General features: G+C 45.5%; 1 protein-coding gene and 1 long non-coding RNA gene across 4 annotated transcripts in view; one reads left to right on the forward strand and one right to left on the reverse strand.

Moving 5' to 3' along the window:
* Positions 1-24,686, forward strand: part of LOC119397931 (uncharacterized) — a 452,016-nt gene that overhangs the window by 157,643 nt on the left and 269,687 nt on the right. The gene's annotated exons all lie outside the window — the stretch shown is intronic.
* Positions 19,650-24,686, reverse strand: part of LOC119395903 (uncharacterized) — a 31,925-nt gene continuing 26,888 nt past the window's right edge. For both annotated transcript variants that reach the window (XM_049416810.1, XM_037662917.2), the window contains exon 9: positions 19,650-19,925. In XM_049416810.1, coding sequence (XP_049272767.1) covers positions 19,839-19,925 — 87 coding nt within the window. In that variant the 3' untranslated portion in view covers positions 19,650-19,838. The remainder of the gene's footprint in view (positions 19,926-24,686) is intronic.

The raw sequence follows: 24,686 nt of genomic DNA on the forward strand, positions 1-24,686 counted from the left end.
CCCCTGAGCACTCCTCCCCCGTCTGAATACCCCTTAACGTCCATGAAAAGACGCGAGGTGGGGGCGGGGGAGGTGTTGTCGCGCGAGCAGCCACTTTGAACTTTGAATCTAAGGGCGCGGTCGCGATCGCTGGCCCCGCGCCATCTCGAAAGCCAACACAGTGGGTGGCTCGTATACCCTTCTACGTGCTGCGCTCTCAACGCGAAGTGACTATGTGGAGAGCATCTCTCCCTGGAGCGGTCGTATTCTCTTACACCATCGTTTTGTAGTCACGCGAGATCGGATACAAAACAGTAAGCTGCCAGCCTCACTTCGTGTAACACTACAGTTCGTTGCTATCGCATTCATTGCTTCGCCCTTGCGGTGAAACTGACTTTTTTGTTTCTTCACAAAATTGTTCTTGTAGAAGCTGGTGCATTCTACTTCTGGTGTAAATGAGTTGCAGTGGCGTAATTACGAATAAACCCAAGGCGAAAACAAACGTGTCCATGATTGTGCTTGCATGAAGCGTCACAAGATGTCGGTACCATCGTTCCACAACCCCGTATTCCTACACCCTTTTGCGTATACCGGGATGCCGTACATGCTAAAAACCTCTATTGCAATTTTGCCGGAGCGGGGCTCGAATCCTATCTAAATTAAATATAGTTTGAATGCACTTATTATCATCATTTAGTGGCGCGAACCTTTACGGAACGTTAACGTTTACGGTACGTAAACTACTCGCCGGATAGGTTTTACGTTCACGGCCCTATCTCGGAAATCCACCTTCGTTCGTGGCTACTCGCGATATCCGTTTCGCGGAGACTCCAGCCTCCGAGTCAAAATAAGCCGAAGTGCGAGCGCCACTTGTCATCACCTTGTTGCAGCCGGATAGACGTCAGACTCTGGAGTTTCCGAGATGTGTGGCGCCACCTGTCGGAGAAGTATTGAGTAGTGCATAGACCGACTTTCTCGCACAGTTTGCTATGGGACCAGGCGCAACTAGCGAGTGCGAAACAACGATTGAGCTTAATATCGCGTGTGTTTGCGCCTTAGCACTCAGAACGAGAGCTGTGAATTGCTCTCCGCTAGTCGGACGCGCCACCGAACCGTCGTGAAGTGCTTGCTGGATCACTCGCCTGAACGACGGCAAAAACAGCAGCAGATGAGAGCCCTCCGCACGCTACGAAGAAACTCCGCAAAAGACGCACTGTTGCGTTATGAATTGCCACGGACGTAAAAGACGGAATAACAACGTTCAGTTTTACCGATTTCCATAGTTGTCGTACGAAGAAGAAAGGCGAGGGCGCTGGATACGGGCCGTTGCGAGCGTGTTGGGTAAGCGTGCCCGCGTTCTCCACAGCCGGTGGCATGAATGTGTGGCTCTGCTGTTGTTTTGCGTAGCCCTGATGCAAAACCGTGGTAACCTTGACTATGAAGCTCAGCAGAGGCTCTGACCGCGGTGCTTGTCGTGTAACACGAAGTGAGCAGCTAGAGGCAGACTGGAGACGCGTGATACGCACACCGCGACGAGTTGGTCGTCACAACACAGCATCGCGGACGTATGTACGTTTTGAAGGCTCAGATTACTGGTTCTAACTAGCTAACACCACGTGCGTCATACAAGTAAATCGCAGAATTGTGACCCCCTTCAGGTTTGTTTCGCCCGTGTCCTCCGCGGTTGCCGTAGCTATCTCGGAGGCCACGGTTTTGCCTTTGGTTGTACCCCGCGAAAGTGGACACGCACGTATCCCCATTTGCAGTACATACAAACGGAAGACGACCATCAAGAGACCATTTGAGGATGCGTAATAAAACACTCCAATGCACAGGAATCTATAGAGATGAATTAAGGGAGAATACAACTGAAAAGGCGAAAATCGCCGGAGCCATTCGCCCCTGATGAACCGAGTTTTCTACCACTGATCGTAAGATGCATAGCTAAGTAAATTGATCGTGTATGTAGATACTTTATCGCTGTGGCATACGTATATAGCCGATTTTAACGCATTTAGGCTCTAGAGAACGGATGTCGGAGGGCTTGCCTCGAACTCGGTGTCGTATGATGCTCGCTTGTACTTGCGAGTTGCAGCGCGCGGGAATAACTATTTTGCATTGTACTCGCAGTTCGCTTTGATCAGCTTCCTTTGTTTCTGAAGCGTGGATTGGCGGAAGAAGCTTTCCAGGTCCTTGATTTTCAGGAAACCGCGCCTCGACACCAACGAAAGAGGAGGGTTATATTGCGGCCTATGCACATTCGCTTGCGGGCGGCTCTCTTTGCACTACCCAGTTAGTGCCAGGGCTACGATGAGGGCGCTGGTGGCGGTGTTTTTCGCAGCGCCGCCTGGGCAGAGTCTGACGTCTATTACCGAGGCTAGAACGACCTAGAATACCGAATCCGTAAACGCGAGAGGCCTAGCGCCCCTGACAGGCTGGATGGGTGGCGCCATCTAGCGGGGCCAAGGTGAACCAAGAAAGCACAAAATTCTTATTGCAACTGCAGAAACATCGGGCATTCTACTTCCAATGTTAATGCCTTGCAGGGGCATAATTACGAATGAGTTGCCTTTTTAATAGGGGTGTACGAATAGTGAAATTTCATCTCGAATCAAATTCGAATCGAATAATGCCGAATAGTGGACAAAAATATCGAATATCGAATCGAATAGTATATTTACACGAAATGTGTACTGCCAGCTACGGCAAGACAAAGCAAAAATCAGGGACTCTACGGCGTGCTGACAGCTTCATTACGCACTTGTTCGGGAGTGGCTTTTGTTTCAGCTTTTTATGGGCGCGCAAGCATATTGATAGAAGAGCCGCCATTCCAGTCAGCAGCGCCACTCCTAACCTCTTAACAGAGAAGGGTACGGTAGCTAGTTTTCTTTCGCTATGGTCGCGCAATATGGCTCATCTGACAACGGTAGTGTCCTTCATCGTCATGTGTGTTCCGGGCCCAAAAGTCTTTGGGCGCCCGTTCGCAGCAGCGTTTTAACTGCGCGCCGGAACGATGGGAGTTTCTGCACTAGTGGTGCGGTGCGGCAGTGGCGACTGCCCAGCGTGAACAAATTTTTAGATGCAAGGCCAATCACCGAGGGTTTTGCAGGCTAGCCAGGTCGTTTTAAGGCGCTTGCGGCATATGCTATCGAACTACGCAAGAAGTCCGTGCCTTCGTTTCGGGACCGTAGTTGTGAAGGACTTGACAGTTTTCTCATGTGTTTTTCTACGTGCGGAAATGACAATCTCCTTTAAGATCAACATGCACCCGCTTTCGAACCATGATGTCGGTGAAAGTTCAACGAACGGAAACGTTCAGCGAACGTTTCCGTTCGTTGAACTTGGAAACGTTTGTTGAACGTTTCCAAGTTGCACCATTGGCCACTGACCAAGTTGCACCATTGGCCTTTGTCGCATTTTAGATATTCGTCCTGTCGAATTATTCGAAACTTCGAATACTACCTATTCGAAGGTCGAATCGAATTATTCGATGAGGAACTATTCGATTCGAAACTCGAATATTCGCACACCCCTACTTTTTAATAATTTTTTTTCCTCAAAAACACTGAGCCAAAACAAACGTGTCCATGACTGGTTGCAAGAAGCGTCACAAGATGTCGACACTACCGCCCGGTAACCCGGTATTGCTTGCTACTACAGTGTACTAGAAGTATACTTCTAGTACACTGTACTTGCTACACCTAAAGTAGGGTTAATAGTAGGGTGGCTAGAATGGGGAGGTGTGCTGAGCGCAGCGTGTTTCCCTTGCCAGAGAGGGTCCCTCTGCGCGCCGATGCCGCCAGGGGCGCTGCTGCAAGGGCCGCTAAATATATTTAGAGCAAAAATCCATGGTGCAGAAATTAGTCGAGGCAAAAATTAAAGGTGAAAGTGAACGCTGGATGACAGAGATTCGCGAAAAGAAGAAGGCCGCGCCTAGGATATTTTGGAGCCACCTAAAAGCGCTGGGTAGGAAGTCTGGCACAATGCAACAACATATGGTAGATGAAGGAGGAAATCAATTGGAAGGGTATGAAGCGCTAGGTTACATCCGAAAGATAACAGCTGATTCGTTTAAAAAGGTCGCCCCGGGGATTCCCCCAGTGAGTAAAAGTACGCAAAGGAGTGCAACCGACGAAGATGTAGTACTAGAGAATTTCAATTGGAAGAAGGCCGAAGGAAAAATTCCTAAGCGCACTACTCCGGGCTTAGATGGGGTTCCCGTCAGCCTCATTAACGAACTCGGACATAACACTAAAGAAGCACTGCTGAAAGCCGTAGAAAGGTGCTTACAGGAGAGGGAAATACCAGACAGTTGGCGAAAAAGTAGAATGAACTTAATCTATAAAGGCAAGGGAGAAAAGGATAACATTCGCTCGTATAGACCGCTAACCATTACATCGGTGCTATACAGGCTGGCGATGCAGGCAGTAAAATTAAAAATAGAAGCGTGGGTAGAACAAAATGATATTTTGGGAGAACTTCAGAATGGATTTCGAATTGACAGGCGGTTAGACGATAATCTGTTTGTTCTTACCCAGTGTATAGAAATATCGAAAATAGAAAACAGGCCCTTATACGTAGCTTATCTAGATATTACCGGGGCGTATGACAACGTTAATCAGGAAATTTTGTGGGATATACTGAAAGAAGTGGGCATAGGTGACGACTGTATACAGCTTTTGAGGGAAATATACCGAGAAAATACAGTTTGTATAGAATGGGAAGGAATAAGTAGCAAGGACAGCGTTGAAATCAGCAAGGGGCTGAGACAGGGATGTCCTTTGTCCCCGCTGTTATTCATGCTGTACATGGTGAGGATGGAAAAAGCGCTAGAAGGTAGCAACATTGGATTTAATTTGTCACACAAGCAGGTCGGCACGATGGTTGAGCAGAAGCTTCCAGGTCTATTTTATGCTGATGATATTGTCTTATTTGCGGACAGTCAAGATGATATACAGCGACTGGCAGATATATGCGGAAGGGAATGTGAGGCTCTAGGACTAGGATTTAGTGCAACAAAATGTGGATTGATGGTATTCAATGATCACGAAGACCATGTGGTCTTTATACAGGGCCAAAAAATACCGAGGGTAAGCGAGTACAGGTACCTCGGAGTATGGGTAAATGAGGGGGATAGATATATGGAGGTACAAGAGAAAGCATCGGTAGCAAAGGGAAAGAGGAATGCTGCAATTATGAAGCACAGAGCTTTATGGGGATACAATAGGTACGAGGTGCTTCGAGGGCTGTGGAAGGGTGTGATGGTCCCGGGGCTTACATTTGGGAACTCAGTAGTGTGCATGAAGTCAGAGGTACAATCCGGAATGGATGTAAATCAAAGGACGGTGGGCCGCCTCGCGTTGGGCGCTCACGGGAAGACGACAAATGAGGCGGTAAAGGGTGATATGGGATGGACAGGCTTTGAAGTGAGGGAAGCTCAGAGCAAAATGAGATTCGAAGAGAGGCTGAGGAAAATGAAGAACAGTAGATGGGCAGAGAAGGTTTTCAGGTATTTGTATAGAAAAAGCGTTGACACGCAGTGGAGAAAAAGAACTAGGAGGCTCACCAGTAAATATACGGCTGGCAGTGCGGGCGATATGGCAACAAGGAGCATTAAGCGGAAGGTCAGAGAGGCGGAGAAGACTTATTGGATGACAGCGATGGAAAAGAAGCCGGCTCTGAGTAACTACCGAAAAGGAAAAAACGAAATAAGGAGGGAAAGGTTTTATGATAATTCAAGGGGAAGCGCTTTACTGTTTGAAGCAAGGTCGGGCTGCCTTAGAACGCGTAATTATAAAGCGAGATTCAGTAACGAAGAAGAACAATGTACATGCTGCGGGGGAACTAAGGAAACGATGGAACATGTACTGATTGAATGTGGCGATATTCACCCAGGTATACGTGTGGGCACGAGTCTACATGAAGCCTTGGGTTTTAGGGACAACAATGGAAAGCTGCACACGTCCGCGATAGAAATAAGTAAGAGACGGTTAGAGTATTGGTGGCAGAAAAGTAGAGATAAAGAACAAAAATAAATAATGGGGGAAAAATAAGGTCATTCTGCCTTAAGAGGCAGAGAGATGGACAGTGAATTTATATTGTTTTGGTATAATAACATAGATTTAATCAATGTAGATAAGGTATTAGGCCAACATGAAACAAGGAAGTTTTTTTTTTCTTTTCTTCGAGCCTGGTGGCAGACATGTCACCGCCCCGTTTTAAAGGGGACGCTCATAGCATCCATCCATCCATCCATCCTACATGGTACGGCCGGTACGGCCGCCGCCGTTGCAGATTACCGGAGGAAAGCCTAGCACTTGGCAACGCGGCGTCGTATTTTTCATCGTTCAAGTGGTGCTTATTGCTCGAGGGTCATGGATTTTTGAGGTGTGAGGATATAAACTGAAGAAGAAAGCTGCACGTTGTTGCTTCGTTCCTGGCTGCAACTCTGGGTACTGTTTGTCGACAGAAAAGGCATGTTTGTTCCGAGTACTGGCGTGGAAAGAGTTATTTTAGAAGTAAGGTCGTGCGATACCGAGAGCTGAGAGGCAGCTGACAAGGAACGCAGCACAATGCGAGAAGCATTTCGACGCAAGGCACGTAGAGGGGAACGACGTTGGGCTCGTTGGTATTGCGTAGTCTGAAGTGAACGACACAGCGCGTACAACGTGATATGTTGTACACTTTTATTCCTTAACTCGGGTGCATTTATTTTTAAAGGGGGTTAACCATGAGGAGGAAAAAAAGAAAGCCAAGTGGGCTAAGACCTGTGTTCTGTAGATAGCTCTTTATTACAGAGTTCAAATAAACTTGCTTCGTGTACGAATGTGTTTCCTTTGAACTAATAAATCTTTCAACCTGCCGACAAAACGAACACATGACGTTTTGACCAGCAGCTAGTGCATAGTAATGGTACAAGCGCGAGAGCAGGCAATTTTTTAGGTATGTTTCCACCTTTTTAGAAATCTTAGGTTTTGACCCAAAATTAATTGTTTTGTGTTTGCCTTTGGGCGAACAGTTTAAAAGGGCTCTGCAAGTGCGTTCAGTAAAAGAACGGAAGGTAATTATAATGTAATTACCAATATTACGCATAACACGGCCATCACGGCAATAGTCATAACTATACCAATCCAACCATACAAAAAAAAAATGGCTTCGCAGCATTATAGCTGTGTACCAGGGGCGTAGCCAAGGGGGCGGGGGTTGGGGGGTTCAACCGCCCCCCCCCCAAATTTTTCAATTTTGCATATGTATATATACACGCACACATACAAACGCACGCACGAACATGATTGAAACCCCCCCCCCCCCAAAAAAAAAATTCTTGCTACGCCCCTGCTGTGTATGTAGGCTGTGCGATGAGCTAGAATCCTTGCGCTATCATTATTATTAGGTATATTATAGCCTAAAACCACCATAAGTCGTGTTGTTTCAGAAGGTTGCATTTCAATTGAATTATTATAACATTAAAAGTTATTCATCGTTTCAATGATTCTAGTTCATTGCACAGGCGCAAGTAAATGTCTGAGCAAGAAGCATGGAAAGTTTCATGGGAAAATATTGATCTGTTCATTAGCTATTAGCTTTTTCGCAACAAAAACCTACTGAAAATGAAGTTTCGAGAAAAACAATAATTAAATTTTCCGAACATGTCATTTTCAATTTGAGTGTAGTCACAAAAAAGGGACCATAACTTTCGAACAGAACCAAATAGAAGCGTAATTTTTTTGTGAACCGCAATTCTGTATGTTCGTACATTTTCAGAACATCAAAAGTAAAAAAAAATCACTTTTTTTTTTAAAAAAGACATACCTTAACCATGTGAATAAGCACTAAAAATGACTTGAATAAGTTGCAGTGATACATAATGGCAAGTGGTAAAACGGCAGGACACAAGCGCAAAAATAACAAAAACAAAAAAAAACTTGCTGCTCAAAAGTGGCGTGCGCGAAATGCCGCTAGCAATATTACTCTGGCACGCGCAGTGCTACTCGGCGTGCAATACGAACCCTGGGTGTGTACAGATAAGATCGAACACGAGGTCCCGGTCACCATTCCCGATTGTGAGGAAATTTACTGTAGGTCTAGGCATTACACCCAGAACAATGGTTTCGCAGTTAGTTTTGCGAAAAAAAATTTGTTCGCCTGAAAAAAAATATACAACTTTTCGCCGCAAAAAACGCTTTTCCGTCTATTTCGCGATTTCTGAATTTTGAGCGCACCTAGGGAAAAAACGGTGCACTTCTTCTTCACAATATTTATTCCTCTTAAAGAACAAGTGAAATACAATCTTATGAGTCTATTATTTTCCTTGCTTGTCGAAGCACATTTGAAGAAAAAAATCACAAACCTGGCAAATCGCACAAAATACCTCTATTTCAGGAATTTATTGCTGCAAGCGAGTTAGTGAGGACAATAAAAATCGGTGCATATTAACTTTGATACTCTCACTATCTTTTAAAATAATTTGCGTGGTTTTATCGCGCTCCGTTTCACTCGATAATTGGGCTGAAACGTAAGGGATTCACCAAAAACGCCGAACTTTGAAAATGATTTTCTCAAAAAGGCCATTTTTAATTTTTTTTTTAAATCCCTCTGATTGAAGTCAAGGACGTCATCTACCATTGTGCAGAAAAAAACGTTGCATTATTTTGGTTGCTAACAAGTTATAGTGCGTCAAATGTGACCATGCCAGCCTAGCGGCCGCATCGTTCGTTATGGGCTGAAACTCGGATATAAGATGCTAAAAATACTTATACGTGTCAAAATCACAAATCAGTAGCTCCAGACCAACAAATGCACAGCCCGGTGTGATGGTTCAGCAAGCTTTGTCTTGCGATCAGCCGCTTGACAAACCCGCAGCAGCGGCCGCTCGGATGCTTCGGGCGCTGACATTACATGAGTGCCGCTTCGACTGCGGATGAGCTCCTCTTGAGCGCCAAACTACGCTCAGAGGACAAACGAGAGAAGAAATGCATCACTGTGAAAGTTAAAGGCCGTTAAGTGCCAACAAATGTCATAGTATGCAACGAAAACTCTGCCGGCGATTTCCCAGTGAGCGCCTCCAGTAGTGCGCGCACGCATGTGTTGCTTTCTCTCTTCGGGTGGCCTAAAGGTAATTAGGTTCATTCTATGAGCAACATATGACACAAAAGCAAGCCATTGACATCTAAAGAAAGCTGTCATACTTGCTTCCGATGGTCGAGCAACTCAAACTGCAGTTGTTCATCTCGTGCCAGAACACTTGTGTCAGCCGGCTGTGAAAAGAAGTGTGTCCAAGTCCTTTACTTCATTAAAGAACCGCTTTTACAATACTGTATTGTTGTGCGTCCGCAGATAGAATATCCAACGCAAGTCCAGTGTTTATCACGATATTATGCGGCTTCAGGCATAACAGCAGGGAAAAAAAATACATCCGTGCTCTATTGAAGGCGCTCACTGGGAAATCGCCGGCAGAGTTTTCGTTGCATACTATGACATTTGTTGGCACTTAACGGCCTTTAACTTTCACAGTGATGCATTTCTTCTCTCGTTTGTCCTCTGAGCGTAGTTTGGCGCTCAAGAGGAGCTCATCCGCAGTCGAAGCGGCACTCATGTAATGTCAGCGCCCGAAGCATCCGAGCGGCCGCTGCTGCGGGTTTGTCAAGCGGCTGATCGCAAGACAAAGCTTGCTGAACCATCACACCGGGCTGTGCATTTGTTGGTGTGGAGCTGCTGATCTGTGATTATGTCACGTACAAGTATTTTTAGCATCTTATATCCGAGTTTCAGCCCATAACGAACGACGCGGCCGCTAGGCTGGCATGGTCACATTTGACGCACTATAACTTGTTAACAACCAAAATAATGCAATGTTTTTTTCTGCACAATGGTAGATGACGTCGTTGACTTCAATCAGAGGGATTTTAAAAAAAATTAAAAATGGCCTTTTTGAGAAAATCATTTTCAAAGTTCGGCGTTTTTGGTGAATCACTTACGTTTCAGCCCAATTGTCGAGTGAAACGGAGCGCGATGAAACCACGCAAATTATTTAGAAAGAGAGTGAAAGTATCAAAGTTAATATGTACCGATTTTTATTATCCTCACTTTAACTTGCTTGCAGCAATAAATTCCTGAAATAGAGGTATTTTGTGCGATTTGCCAAGTTCGTGATTTTTTTCTTCAAATGTGCTTCGACAAGCAAGGGAAATAATAGACTCATAAGATTGTATTTCACATGTTCTTTAAGAGGAATAAATATTGTGACGAAGAAGTGCACCGTTTTTTCCCTAGGTGCGCTCAAAATTCAGAAATCGCGAAATTGACGGAAAAGCGTTTTTTGCGGCCAAAAGTTGTATATTTTTTTTCAGGCGAGCAAAATATTTTTTCGCAAAACTAACTGCGAAACCATTGTTCTGGGTGTAATGCCTAGACCTACAGTAAATTTCATCACAATCGGGAATGGTGACCGGGACCTCGTGTTCGATCTTATCTGGACACACCCCCCTGCTTTTCAAATGGGGAGAGTAAGTCTACGCTTTATTAGCGCAATCGCTGAGGTAAAAAGAAAACGATTAACGCTGCAAAGTGTAGCACGCAAAAAATAGCGCGAGCCATAATCGTCGGACGCTAGCAAGGCTGCGCTGTACTAGGGTGGCTGTACGTCGTCTGCTCAACGCCACGCGCCCCTGCGTACAGCGCCCCTTGCGGCATCGGCGCACGTTGGGGACCGGTTTCCGCGGCCGCTTTTCACACCTCCCCATTCTAGCCAGGCACTGACTACGGTGACGGGGCCCGTCAGCGTAGTACCATCATAAAAGTGACGGGGCCCGTCACCATAGTGTGAATTGTAATAGTGACGGGGCCCGTCATAATAGCGACGTGCTTATTGTGACGGGCCCCGTCGTCGTAAAGCGGTGACCACGGTGACGGGGCCCGTCAGCGCAGTACCGTCGTAAAAGTGACGGGGCCCCTTTACCGTAGATTTTTGGTCGTTTTAGACGCCCATGTCGTGTCGTGTTCGTGGCGTATAGTTGGTTGGCGCGCTCTCCATAGTGTTATGGCTGCAGGTAGTCAGTTCGATAACACCCGTTTTTTTTTGTTGTTGTTTTTTTGTCAGGTTATGCGTCAACGTCAACGTCAACGTTACTGCTCTGACGGAGTGGTAACTTTTTCGTTCATGTCTGCGGCGGTTACAGAGCCCTAGCATTCGGATGATGCGTTGTTCCTATGCGACCTCTGTTCTAATCGCGCTGAATAAGAAAATGTTTCTGTTTTTTTTTTTTTTTCAATATTGTTTCACAATACCGTCCCGAGCTTCCGGCTAGTCAACAATAGTTACTCATTCGTGGTAGCACGGCTCAGCCTGGGAGAGCGGAGCCCGTTAATCAGCATATGTCGCTGCGCCGCTGACGCTGCATATCAGCATGCCGCCAATGTCGCTGCGTCGATGCTCCCCACGCCCCCCCCCCCCCCCCCCCGACTCCCGGAAATGTTTTCGTACTGACGTGCACCGCCGACCACAACAGCCACCTGCGCCTGAAGTCTTCCTGGAATTTTTCTAGAATTGCTTTCCATGGTCGAAAGAGATCTCGGAGGGAACATTGCTGATTTGACTGGCTGTCTTCGCTGCGCCCATGGCGTCCCTGTATAACTGGCTGCGCAGCGCATGACCGTCAGCCGCGCCAGCGACATGCTGATTAACGGGCTCCGCTCTCCCACGCTGAGCCGTGCTACCACGAATGAGTAACTGTTGACTAGCCGGAAGCTCGGGACGGTATTTTTCACAATACTGAAAAAAGAAAAAAAAGGAAACATTTTCTTAGCGCGATTAGAACCGAGGTCGCAAAGGAACAACTATAGGCTTATGCGAATAGTAAATTTTAGGTCCGAAGCGAATTCGAAGCAACTTTGACTAGTAGCAGGATTTGACTTTCGGTTGAATGCAACGTTAATTAAAATTTATTATAGTTAGAGCATATAAGCCGGTATAACAAGCTTTTAAACTTAAAAAATGATGAATCGATGTGAGGGTAATACAGTAAAACCTCATTAATTCGAACTTTTATTTCGAAATCCCACATAATTAGAAGGATTTCTATGGCCCTGTATTTTGCAATGTAAATCTGAGTGGATAATTTGAAGCGGCGGTGAGTACCAGCCCGGTTAATTCAAAAACTTTGGGTATGTGCCAATTCCCGATCCCGATTTAGCCGCAAATCCGCAGAATCGATGGCCCTTAGGAGCCACAAGGCAATGCAATGTAGCGATACTAATGAGTGACAAGTCAAGCATCCCAGCCTCGGTGCTGTCCAGCGCAAGAAAAAAACAAAACAAACGGCGGTCTCGTGGTCAACTGAAATGTGCGCCTGCGGAAAAGAAGACGTGCTTCACTGCAACACAGCAGTGACACGCGGGCAGCATGACGAATGCTTCTCTGAACGTCAGTGCGTCATGGTTTACCCATTTTTTCAGGGAAATAGAGAAATTAATAAAGGGCGGTCTGACGGAATTCGCGATGTGTGTGAACCTCCGATTGGCGGTTGTTCCGGCAGTTTGCGCACTTGCACTGCTGGCGGAGTACTTGCCCGCAACGCCTACTTCGAAAACTCAGTTCGAAAGCTTCAATGATCCTCTTTTTCCACCCAGAACACATCGCGAGTTCCGTCACACTGGTCATTATTACATTATTTTACCAGAAAGAATGGGCGAATGGCCGCATCATGACGCACTGACGCTGTGAGGAGCAGGTGACATGCTGCCCGTGTGTCACCACTGTGTTGCAGCGAAGCACGTCTTCTTTTCCGCAGGCGCGTATTTCAGTTGACCACGAGACCGTTTTTTCCCCTCTTTATTTTTTTTCTTGCACTGGCCTCAGCGAGGCCCGCCGTTTCCCCGGTTTAGCGGCAAAATTCGGACCAAGTATTGCTGGAAAACACCCTTGTAGCCGCAAAGTAGGACGCACAGCAAACGACCACCTCTGATTACTCCAGTAACACAAAGTTCCTTGCATCCCGCCTTTTGTATGCTTGGTTAATTCGAAAACCCGCTTAATTAAATTTGTCACAGTCCCAGTGACTCTGAATTAACAAGGTTTTACTACATGCTCATTTAACCTTGAAGTGGGGCTTCGCGGCAGTGCGGATTTTTCTTGGAAAAGTGTGTTCACGGTATAGCACACGTCCACTGCAGTGAAACCACTTTTACAGGGGGTTACATGCGGTTTATATATGTCTATTCGTTCATTTCGAATGCTTCGAAATTTCCTAGAATTTAAATTCGTTTCGAAGCGAATTCAAATACTGTAATAATCGTTCGAATATTTGAAGTGCTCGAATATTCGCACAAGCCTAGGAACAACGCATCATCCGAACGCTAGGGCTGTCTAACCGCCGCAGACATGAACGAAAAAGTTACGACTCCGTCAGAGCAGTAACGTTGACGTTGACGCATAACCTGACAAAAAAAAAAAAAAAAACCCGGGAGGAATCGAACTGACGACCTGCAGCCATAACACTATGGAGAGCGCGCCAACCAAGGAGGTTTGGCGCCAACCAACTACGCCACGAACACTTTTTTTTTCTTTATTGCCTCGCACAAGTAACTACTACGCCACGAACGCCACACGACGAGGGCGCGTCTAAAACGACCAAAAATCTACGGTAAAGAGGCCCCGTCACTTTTACGATGGTACTGCACTGACGGGCCCAGTCACCGTAGTCACCGCTTTACGATGACGGGGCCCGTTACTCCGTTACTATAAGTACGTCGCTATTATGACGGGGCCCCGTCACTATTACAATTGACACTACGGTGACGGGCCCCGTCACTTTTACGACGGTACTGCGCTGACGGGCCCCGTCACCGTAGTCAGTGCCTTCTAGCCACCCTACCTAAAGTCCCTAGATTTTTACCTGTACTTTCTTAAGTAGCGACAACCATTGAAGCGCCGCCGACGAATCTCATTGGCTAACGCTTTTTTTCGGTATCCATGTTCTTCCTAACGCTTTTCAGCCCCTGGTGAAGGGCGTCCCCCGCTCACTGAAAAAATGACGTGGGGTTGGCGGAAGGAGAAAGGCGCGTCGCGTTAGCATATTGTCCACTGAAAAATGTGTGGCTAATGTACGTAGACGCACGTGGCTTTGTAAATCTTCCAAGTTAGGAAGAAAATGGCGGCAGACGACAGCTGCGCGTGAGAGAGAGCCGAGAAGAAGGCAGTTAGATACAACGTACGTTTAGATACTTAGGTAAAAAGGAAAAATCTAAAGACTTTCAGCTACACCCCTTTGCTTATGGATACTGCACAAGCTAAAAACCTCTCTTACGATTTTGCCGCAGCGGTAATTCTAGATTATCAAAATTAAATGTAGTTTAAATGCAGTTATCATCACCATTTAGTGGTTTGAGCAAACGTAAAGGTATACGTTTACGTACCTACGTAAACGTTTACGAATGGCCAGCTAAAATTTTTCTCAGACATGCGTTCCGGTAACACGGTAACGTTAAAAAGTATACGTACAAGGTAAACGTCCCTATTAGGGACCTTTAGCTTGTACGTATACTTTTTAACGTTACCGTGTTACCGGAGAAACCGGATTGCGCTTACCTTGTTACCGGAACGCATGTTTCAGAAAAGTTTCAGAAACCGCTAAATGGTGATGATAACTGTATTTAAACTACTCTAAAAATGGGGGGAAGCGAGAAGGGAGCAACGGGCTGCGTTGCTCCTTCGGAGCCGCGACTTTCTCCTTTGCGGCAGCTTCACCCGTCGCGCCCTCTTGCGGCAAGCAGAAGCGGAGAAACGTTTCTCCTCAACGCAGTCTTGCGCGCGCACGCCGAGTTACGTTGTGATTCCGTGCTGCGGAGAGTGGTGTATTTTTTGCCGCGCTCTGCTCTACGGGTATTACATCCATGGAGGAAAGAAAACTGAGGAGAGGCCTTGACGTCACATTCGTGAAGCCTCCACATCGCAAATATCCGCATCGACTCCTAGCGAAGGCAGGGGCGTAGCCAGAAACTTTTTTCGGGGGGGGGGGGTTCAATTATACTTTATGTATGTTCGTGCGTGCGTTTGTATGTGCGCGTGTATATATACGCAAGCAAAACTAAAAAATTTCAGGGGGGGTTTGAACCCACCCAACCCCCCCCCCCCCTCCCCTGGCTGCGCGCCCCTGAGCGAAGGCATTAGAGAGTTTTAGTTTAGCGCGCGCAACGGCCTTGCGCACGCAACGGGTGAGAGAGAGCAAGACTGCGCATGCGCTGAACCTAAGAGAGATGCGTGCGTTTGCGCGCGCAAAAGATGCGCACGCTAGATCTCGGCGCTTACGTTGCGCCCGCTACGGCCGTTGCGTACCTTACGGGCGCTTCTCTCGCGAGATCTCGACCGGTCGAGACAAGCAAAATGGCTGCGTCCGACAGCAGCACAAGCGGCACTGCGGTCACGGCAGCGAATAAATCCCGCGTCCATTTCGGAATTGCCCTCGATTTGGAGCTCCTTGCCTACGTGAGTAGCTTGAATCCGTTCGCGGACCCAGTGCAGTGGACAGTGATCGCTGCAAAGATGTAGGAGATATTCGATGTCATCGAGACTGCTGTCGCCGTTCAAAAGCCACCGCTCTCGGAAGGCATTTTTCCTCCCTCGCTGCTGCTCGCCTCGTAGAAGTCGTACCAACCGTCACCGTTCACCACAGATCACCTCAACAAAATTTGCGCCATCGTAAAATCTTGCCTTGTCTCGTGCCTTGACTTGTGTCAACTATGATCGGATATTGTAGTTTATTTCTTAGCCACTAGATGGCGCAGAAAAACACGCCGAGACGAAGGCGCTGACGCCTAGACGCAGTCCACGTTTCGGTTGTTGCGTACGGTAAACTAAAAATGTAGGAGACAGCCTCAACTCTAACGTACGCAGCGCGCAGGCCGTTGCGTACGTACAGGTTTGCGCGCGCTAAACTAAAACTCTCTATTTCCGTTGCGTCATTTGCGAGCGCATGCTCGCATCCAGCGAGTCGCAAATCTTTCGCAGATTTTTTTTTTTTTTTTTTTTGCGCCGTGCAAGCGGCGCAGCTAAGTCGAGCATGATATGGGCTCCTTAATTCTGTGCGTTTATATAGGAAAGCTACGCGATGTCCAGCTGTTGCGGGTACCCGGTGAAAATCGCGTGCACTGCGAAAAGTACCATACCGTGTCTAAGTACGTTCGCTTCATTGCTGATCGCTGATGCATGGTATTTGCATGCGAAGCTCTCTTACATGCACTCTGTTGGTTCTTATTGGGGGCGAGGAGTTACGGAGTCGCCCTCTATCGGACGCGCCTCGATTGGGTGCTAGGTAGCATGGAGGAAGGAATACTCCATGCTAGGTAGGATACCGCCGGCGCGCTCCCCATAGGTTTTGCTGTCGGCGCTCTACAAAAACACCTCGCGGAAGGCTGCAACGGGGCCTAGTCGGTACGAATTCATCTTGTAACACGCGGCCATGAATTTCAAGGGCCAAAGAAAACGAAACGCAGCACAGCCTTTCCATGCTGGAAATGATGCAAGTTGTTAGTTTACGCATCACCGTTTGTTGACTTTCGTTTTGTTCGGTTCGTGTCATTCCTGGCAGCGCATTACAGTACGAAATTATCACGAAGTGCGTAGCACTTTTTGAATTTTTACATAACTGCGCGTAACGTACGTATTCTATGTTATTTCAATTGCATATTTTAGTGACCATAAATATTCTCACTTAACGAAATTTTCAGTGACGCTCCATCATTGATAGCTTTACTGATACCAACCATTACATGTGAAAAATATAGGCACGTCTATATTACCAGACAAAGCGACTCGTCATCACTAGTCACTCCGTCCTGCCAAGCCTCGAGAATAAGATTCACTCACCCTTTCAATATATTTTGATTTCACACGCACGATGCAACGTTACAAGAATGTACGACACCATCAATTAGAACATATCACTAGTGATCGCTAATGCGCCAGGGTGATTAGAGGTCACTACTGCAATGTTCATTTAATGACAGTTTGATACCAATGAGTACATACTCGAATTCTAACAGATTGCTTTAAAAAACGAAGTGATTTGTTATCACTAGTGACCCGGACGTACCATGTTTACACACAAAAACTGTATCGCCCTTTCAATGAACCTTCGTTTGATACCCATCATGCAATGTTACATGAATGTACGAGATAATCGATATGAACACATCACTTGTGATCGCTAATAGGTCGGAGTGATTAGCCTCGTAATGGTGACTACTGCAATGCTCATTTTATTATAATTTGTTTGATACCGATGAGTACACACTAACTGTAACTGGGACTGCTTATCACGAGTGACACGGTCGTACCATATTTTACACACAATAATTGTGTCTGCCTTTCAGTGTGGTTTCCTTTGATAACGCATGATGGAACGTCATAAGAAAGTACGAGGCCATAGAGCTGAACATATCACTAGTGATCACGAAAACTCAAGGTCACTGGTGCTTGCAACAGTAGCAACATAAGCGCTCAGTTATTCACCCTTTGATACCAGTGATCACGAGGTGGATTTTTGCAGGGACGGTCACACTACACAAAGTGATCACTAGTGACTCACTCGTGCTTTACTCTACACATCCTGATTAAATCACCCTTTAATTCACTCCAAGCATTTCCGAAAACTCTGGGTTGTCTTGAAGTTGCAAAGTAGTCACGTAGGACATGCTTGGATTAAATTCGCTGGCGATTGGATTAAATCTGCTGCCGTTTGGATTAATTTCAGTGGTACTTGAATTAAAATCACTGGCACTTGGATTAATTTGTGTGGCAGCTGAACTAAATTGACTGGCACCCAGATTAATTTGGCTGGCGCTTGGATTAAATTGAGCGGTGAAACCTGTAGACAAAATGCTTTACTGGACGAACTTTTGCCCGATAAAAGAAAGACTCGAGGTACAAGCAGCACTTGCTATACAGTAATAACTGCGAATGCGGATGTTGGTCGTCTGTAATCTCACTCATCGGCAGAATGAGTCGTCTTTTATACATCAATGTTTGAACCTTCCAGCGTTGTTGGTGTTCGCAGGCCAAGCCCTCAAGAGCCTAGAAGATGCACTGGTAAGCACGAGTGCACCCTGAAAAAAGTAGCTTTTAAAGACATACTGTAATTAGTTTTGGCTAATACTGCACCCTGAGGTTTGGATGACATTAGGGCCACCCTACCTAACGTCACGGTACGGTACGAGCTTCTCGTCACATGCTCGCGCAAGATATTGTGACATTTCCACGGCCGCTCCGCACCGTGACTCTGTTGGCGACGCACAAGCGACCATTTTAGAAGTTTTGGGATCCGACGTCACCACAACCAGCTAGACTGGTGCGTAATTAGTACTGCAGCCTGATGTCAAGCTAGTGTCGATGTCGGTAGGTGCGCCATGGGAAAATTGCCCTTAACATCAAAATAAAATATCTTAGCATTTGCAGAGCTTCACACTCGCTCAGAGCAGTCGCTGTATACAAGATATTTGTATGGCAGAGTAAACTCTTCTTTGGAAAATGGTGTCAGTACCCCATTAACAGAAGTCTGACACAATCTCGAAGCTTCCAAACCTTGCTGTGCGGCCTGTGCCGAGTGGTGGTAAGCTTTTTGTGGCTGAAACCCGATCACATTAAAAAAAATTGCTTTATCTGTCCATTTCTTTCCTTGTCTTTTAGTCTTTCTTCCCTTTCCTCTTTTTTAATTTAAATTTCCATCTCTTTGTTTCTCTATTTCTCTCTGTGTAATTATCCTCGCCTTCTACCTTTTCATTTCCTTCCTTTCTTGCTATTTCACTGTTTCTATTACTTCCTCTCTTCCATCCTCCTTTCTCTCCTCGCAAGCCTCGCATACCTCCTCCTCACTCTCGCTTCCCTTTCACGCCACCTTGCTGTGCTATACTATACAAGACTATGCTCTGCTCTGCCAGCATGCCTGGATAGCCGAGTGGTTATTAGGACACTCGCCTTTGGATCGTGGATACGCTGGTTCGAATCTTGCCTCGGCAAACTTTTTTTTTCGCCAAGAAGTCCTCTCTTTCCTTCTCTCTCTCTGACTCGTTCTGTCGCTCACGAAGTTACTGCACCATTGGCCGGACAAATCGACGCACGTCTTCCGGTAGCGAAGCAGAAGAGGAAGGCGCTGAACAAGAGGATGAATATGGCACGTGCCAGTTCATGATGATCATTTTCCGTCTACGACACACGGGCAGCCTTGACCTTAACAGCTATGCTGTAATAAAGGAAATAAGTGCGTGTGGCAATACCTTGCGTAACATGTAAGCCAGTCTAACTACCTATCAACGTACAACGAACTGGTGGTGTGCCTTCAATGCAGATTCAACCAGCCCTAGGTGCGCTTTCCTCAGGAACTCGATAGTAGGAGTGGAGTGCCTGGATTCTACTGCTGTCACAGCGAATAGGAGCAAGCACAGGAGCATAGCTAGAGTTCTTGCCGCTCCCTGTGGTTTCATGCAAAGGCCCACCCAGCAGATCCACCAGTTTTGTCATGTGCAAGGCAGTCATTGCGAAAGGAACATGAGTGGTGCTGCAGGAGATGGTTACCACAGAAAACATTCTGGGGTATAGTATGTATTTGTGATCGTCAAATGTTCATTACCCTGCTTCTGTGTTACAATCCATGCAAGCAATAAAAACTGAAAGACAGAACTAAAAGATTACATATACTTTATTTTTCTTGCACACAGATTCTTGTGAAAAGTTAAGACAGCCAAAGATGAAATGAGGACATTTAAAAAATTCGGCTATCTTACATAAGAGCGGTATAAAAATAAAAAGTAAAAATTGTATATATGGCTTGCAACAATTTATATTAAAAGCATATTTCAGTGCTGCATCCTCACATCTTATCGCAGAGGCTCTTGATAGCCTTGCACAGCTCGTTAAGCGATGAGTCACGAGTATTGCTAGCCGTAACCTTCACCACCTGCACAGACAAGAAAGCTTTGAATTAGGGGTGCACGAACGTTTAAAATCCACTTCTATTTAATATACTTAGAATTAAAAACAGAACTGGTCAAGTTAGGATGAGAAACAATAACATGTGCATTATGCAGGCAACGTTGTAATAACACCTACCTAGCAACATCGTACCTGACAATGCATAAATATTAAATATCCTTAAGAGATGATCAGTATACTGAAATGAGAATGAGGCACCAGCAGAGATGACAGCAAGGTCTTTTTTTTTTTTATTGCAGTAGCAGTCACATGGACGCTTTCGTCACCGCGTCATTCTGTACATATATAAACATTGCAAAATGACAAGACAAATGTGCGAAAATGTTTATTTCTTCCAACGTTTCAGCAGGCCCTCCTGCCTGAACGTTGGAATAAACATTTTCACATGTTCTTCAGTCATTTTGCAATGTTTACAAAGCACTGGATCCGCAGAAACACTTTTCAAAATAATATATGTCCCGGCTACCCCAGCTAACTTGGACCAAGATTCAAAAAAAAAACCATGCGCCCTAGAAAAGTTCTGCCTGTTGTATATTAGTGGTAATCGCGTGTACATACAATCTACTTTTTGATGACTAAGCACCAATTCACTGATTAACTTTAATTAGACACCTTTTTTATTCTTGCTCGAATCAGTAAAATATTAACTTTATGTTGTACCTCGCCTCAATAACCCCAGAATGAAGCATTTATTTTTTTTGCCAAAATTTGCCTGGTTGTTTTTTCAGAGAAAAAACAAAAGCATGCGAAACACGTTAAATATGAAATAGACGCACGTCACTACCCAAGTGCTTCCAAGCGTTCTTTGAGTGATACATGGCTGCGTTCGTTCATTGTAAAGGCTTTACGCTATCTGATGGACATGCATCAAAACACGCTGCTGATGGGTCCATCATCGAGCGTGAAGCCCTCTACAATGCAATGTTGAACGAATGCAGCCGTGTGTCAACTAAAGAACGCTTAAAAGCACTGGAATAGAGGCGCATGCGTGCGCGTGTCTATTTTATACTATTTGGCGTGTCTCCCACGCTTCTCGTTTTTTGTTGGAAAAAACCACCAGGCAGATTTCAGCAAAAAATAAATGCTTCATTCTGGGGTTATTTGAGGCGGCATACAACATAGTGTTGATGAGCAAGAACAAGAAAGTTGGCTAATTAAAGTTAATAAGTGCTTAGTCATGGAAAAAATACATTGTATGTACACATGACTACCACTAATAGACAACAGGTAGAACTTTCCTAGAGCACATGACTTTTTTTTTAACCTTGGTCCAAGTTAGCCGGTACACACACACACACACACACACACACACACTCGCGTGCACGCAAAACCCACAAATGGAAATAGTTCAGAAGAAAATTTTTCCAAAACGCGTAACCAGGGATTCGAATCTGTGACCCCTCTCTCCGCGGCGCATTAAACAACTCCGTCACACAGCATACGTTCTCCAGCATACTAATGAGAAGCTATTTATATTGACACGTGCCTTCTTTTCCATTTTTTATTTAAACAGCCTGTTACACATCTAACCACTGCCTTGCGCAGGCTGCACGAGATTGTCTCGGAATGTCCCCTGTTATTTTATAATCTTTCGATAAGATTGCGCACACGATGCAAATAATGGAGTTTATTCTAGAGCTAATGCGAGCAACAGCGATAACGCTGGATGGTCGATAAGGGATGTATAAAAGACTGCGCGTTTCACAGACGAGCAGATTATTCGACGACCCACGACTGTGTGCGCTGATATTGTTGCACTTTGAGTGTCATTCTTTTTCTGGGCACCTGTTCGCCCAATAAGTAGTTTGATCTTTATCGGCTGTGACTGCTTTCTTCACTGTCACAACCAGGTGACTATATACACCATTGAACGCTGGTGGTACACAGAGCTCTGAGGTGCTTCAGCGTGGTAGAGGCTTGTTCACTATCACTCGCGCAATGGCACAAAGGGCACAAGGTCATCGCCCTGCTCATCTTTCGCAGGAGTTTTGATGCGTGCCTCTGCCCTGTACTTTAACCTAAACGGCATGGTTTGCTAGCATTTTATGACCTTCCAATTTGTTGCCATGGCATTCTATTCAATGCTTCGCCCTTATGGCAAAACTGACTTTTTTAAAGACCACTTCAAGCCCACACCATTTGAGGGGATGATTGTTTGGTTACCAACATAAAACATACAGTTGTCAACATTTGCTTGTCACTGAGTAACAACTGAACTTGAGTGCATGTTAAGGTACCCCAAATGGTCAAAATAATTCCAGAGTCCCTCACATTGCCTACCTCGTATAAATGGAGAGTGGGTTTAAAGAAAGTTTCTGAAAATAGAAGCTTGAAATATTCCCTCCTTATGTCAAATTGTGCTGCTTGTCATCAGGTGAAATGGGTAAAATCTGTTTGTGGAAAGCTGAAGAGCATATCTTATACTAAAAACACACGCGAGTTGATTATCACAAAGACAATGTATTTGAATAAAAAGAAGCGTACCTCCAAAAATGAAAGGTATTGCATTTGAAAGAAACACTGCATTGAAACCACTATAATACCCCTGTCGCACGTGCCAACCTAAGTGCACTTCGAGGTAGCGCACTTCACCGCTAGTATCATTCACACGCTGTCACACGGACACACTTAGTGACACTCACTGCAAAGTGCACTTGCCGGGGAGTGCGTTCGCCAAACTCACTTCACTGCCACGGAGTGTCTAGCCTTGGTAGCAGTGGCTCGAGAATAATGAAGTTATTATTCGAAGCTGAGTTCATAGTATATTTTTAACTATTGTTGTCGTTATTAGGAATATTGTTACGCTTAAAGGGACACTAAAGAGCAAAACGATTTTTGCCATATTAGTAAAGTACTCTTTCACGATACCAAAAACACCACGCTTGCTGCGAGAAGACGCTTAGTAAGCAAGAAAACGCGCAAAAACAAAATTATGGTGGCGATGCCACCTAGAAGTTTCCGCACGATTCACCGTGACGTCACATGTTGTGATGGCGCCTGCTAGAGACTACGTAGTTCCTAATCGGTAAAAATGAAGTACATTGTCCTCTGAGGGGGTCATAGACTTAACATGCCAAGTTTGGGGTAATTCTGTTGAGCCAATGGTGCCAAAATACAATAAATACACTTTGAAATCCATGATGTCATGTGGGGAGATTTCGGCACAAAATTTAAGAATGAGACTTTGAGCTTGATTTTCTCCTCTATTAATTAACCTATGATGGCGAAATTAACGACATTAGAGTTCTCAGAGCACAATTTATCGATCTAAACCGATTCATTCCTTCTCTTTAGTGTCCCTTTAAAACATATTATACTACAAAAAACTACTTTGCTATTCTCATTCTCGGGCAGTTTACAGCCATGGCTTCCAGAGGCATAACTAAAACGCGTTCTTGGGCTAGTTGGTGCATGGTCTGACAAAAATTTGGAGGCACAAAGGAACAAGGACAAGAAATGACTTTGGCACCAGTCCTGTCATTTCTTGTCCTTGTTCCTTTGTGCCTCCAAATTTTTGTCATTCCAGAGGCATGCCCAGCGCAGACCGTGCAATGGCCGCATCTGCTACATTCGTACTTAAAGTTTATTTTCTGGGCTGTTTACAGTTATAACACAATGTTACTTAAGGAACATTGCCTGAAATAAAGATGAAGAAATACCTGTTGTGCTACTTAAGTACCCATAGCCATTACCACCATTTCCAATGTGCAATTTCCTTTCTCGTCTAGCAGTGCCACACCAAAGTGACATTCTGGGGGGCTTAAAGAGCACTCACTCAAAATGACATTAAATTCACCATTGTGACCAGGGTACAAGTGTGTGAGCTGACACGTTTGAGCATTTATAAGCTTGAACTCCTTGTCCCATTTTAAGTTTTGTGTCTTGTCGACATAAACCAAGCAAAGAGCCCAACTTGCCGACCTAAGAAACTTTGGGCACCTCCCCATTAAATATACCGACACAATTTTGAGCCGTCACAAAAGGTACATCTTAGTTTCCTTGGAATGCAGTGCTAACGCTCTCCATACACCGGATCCCGGAAACACATAAAATGTTTTAGTTTGATTCTGATGTTTCCACCGTCCGGCATCTGCAAGCCAGCCCAAACGCAATGGACGTTATGATGACCATTCAACACAGTTCACTGGGCTCCGCATCCAGCATACGGCCGAAATCGCCAAAATTGCTGTTGGAGTTGCTGGATGACAATTCACTCATCTTTGTTTATGTGCGCCACATGCAACTTACTTACGCTCTGTGTCTCACAAGCTGGTTGCAGCAGAGTGAAAGCTACGAGGTTCAAGCAAGCCGCATGCTTGCTCAGCAAAACGTAGTTCTGTTTGCAAGCGCATAATAACTGGCAACGTTAAGACAAGTGCGTTTCTCTGGTGCGTGCTATGTCACAGCAACACGTGATACACCAATCATGATTCGCATGTATGTCATGCACCTTTAATTATTGTATTGGTAACCACCAGCAATTGCGGTCACGAAACAACATGGCAGAGCCCATGCAGAAGCAATCGCCCACTTCAACCGGAACTTGCACTTGCCACTTGCCCACTGTCCAGACAGCAATAAATAAACGGTGGAATCGGCTAGCGCTCTGTCATCTGGCGCTGAGGACAAAGTAACAGCTTTGTTTTGTCCACACTGTTGAGATCAGCTGTTCGTTCAGCCACGCATGCTAAGCCTTGTCCCCAAGAATTTGAGAATGAATCTTGTA

This window comes from Rhipicephalus sanguineus, chromosome 6 (assembly GCF_013339695.2).
Source record: "Rhipicephalus sanguineus isolate Rsan-2018 chromosome 6, BIME_Rsan_1.4, whole genome shotgun sequence".
Lineage (NCBI taxonomy): Eukaryota > Metazoa > Arthropoda > Arachnida > Ixodida > Ixodidae > Rhipicephalus > Rhipicephalus sanguineus.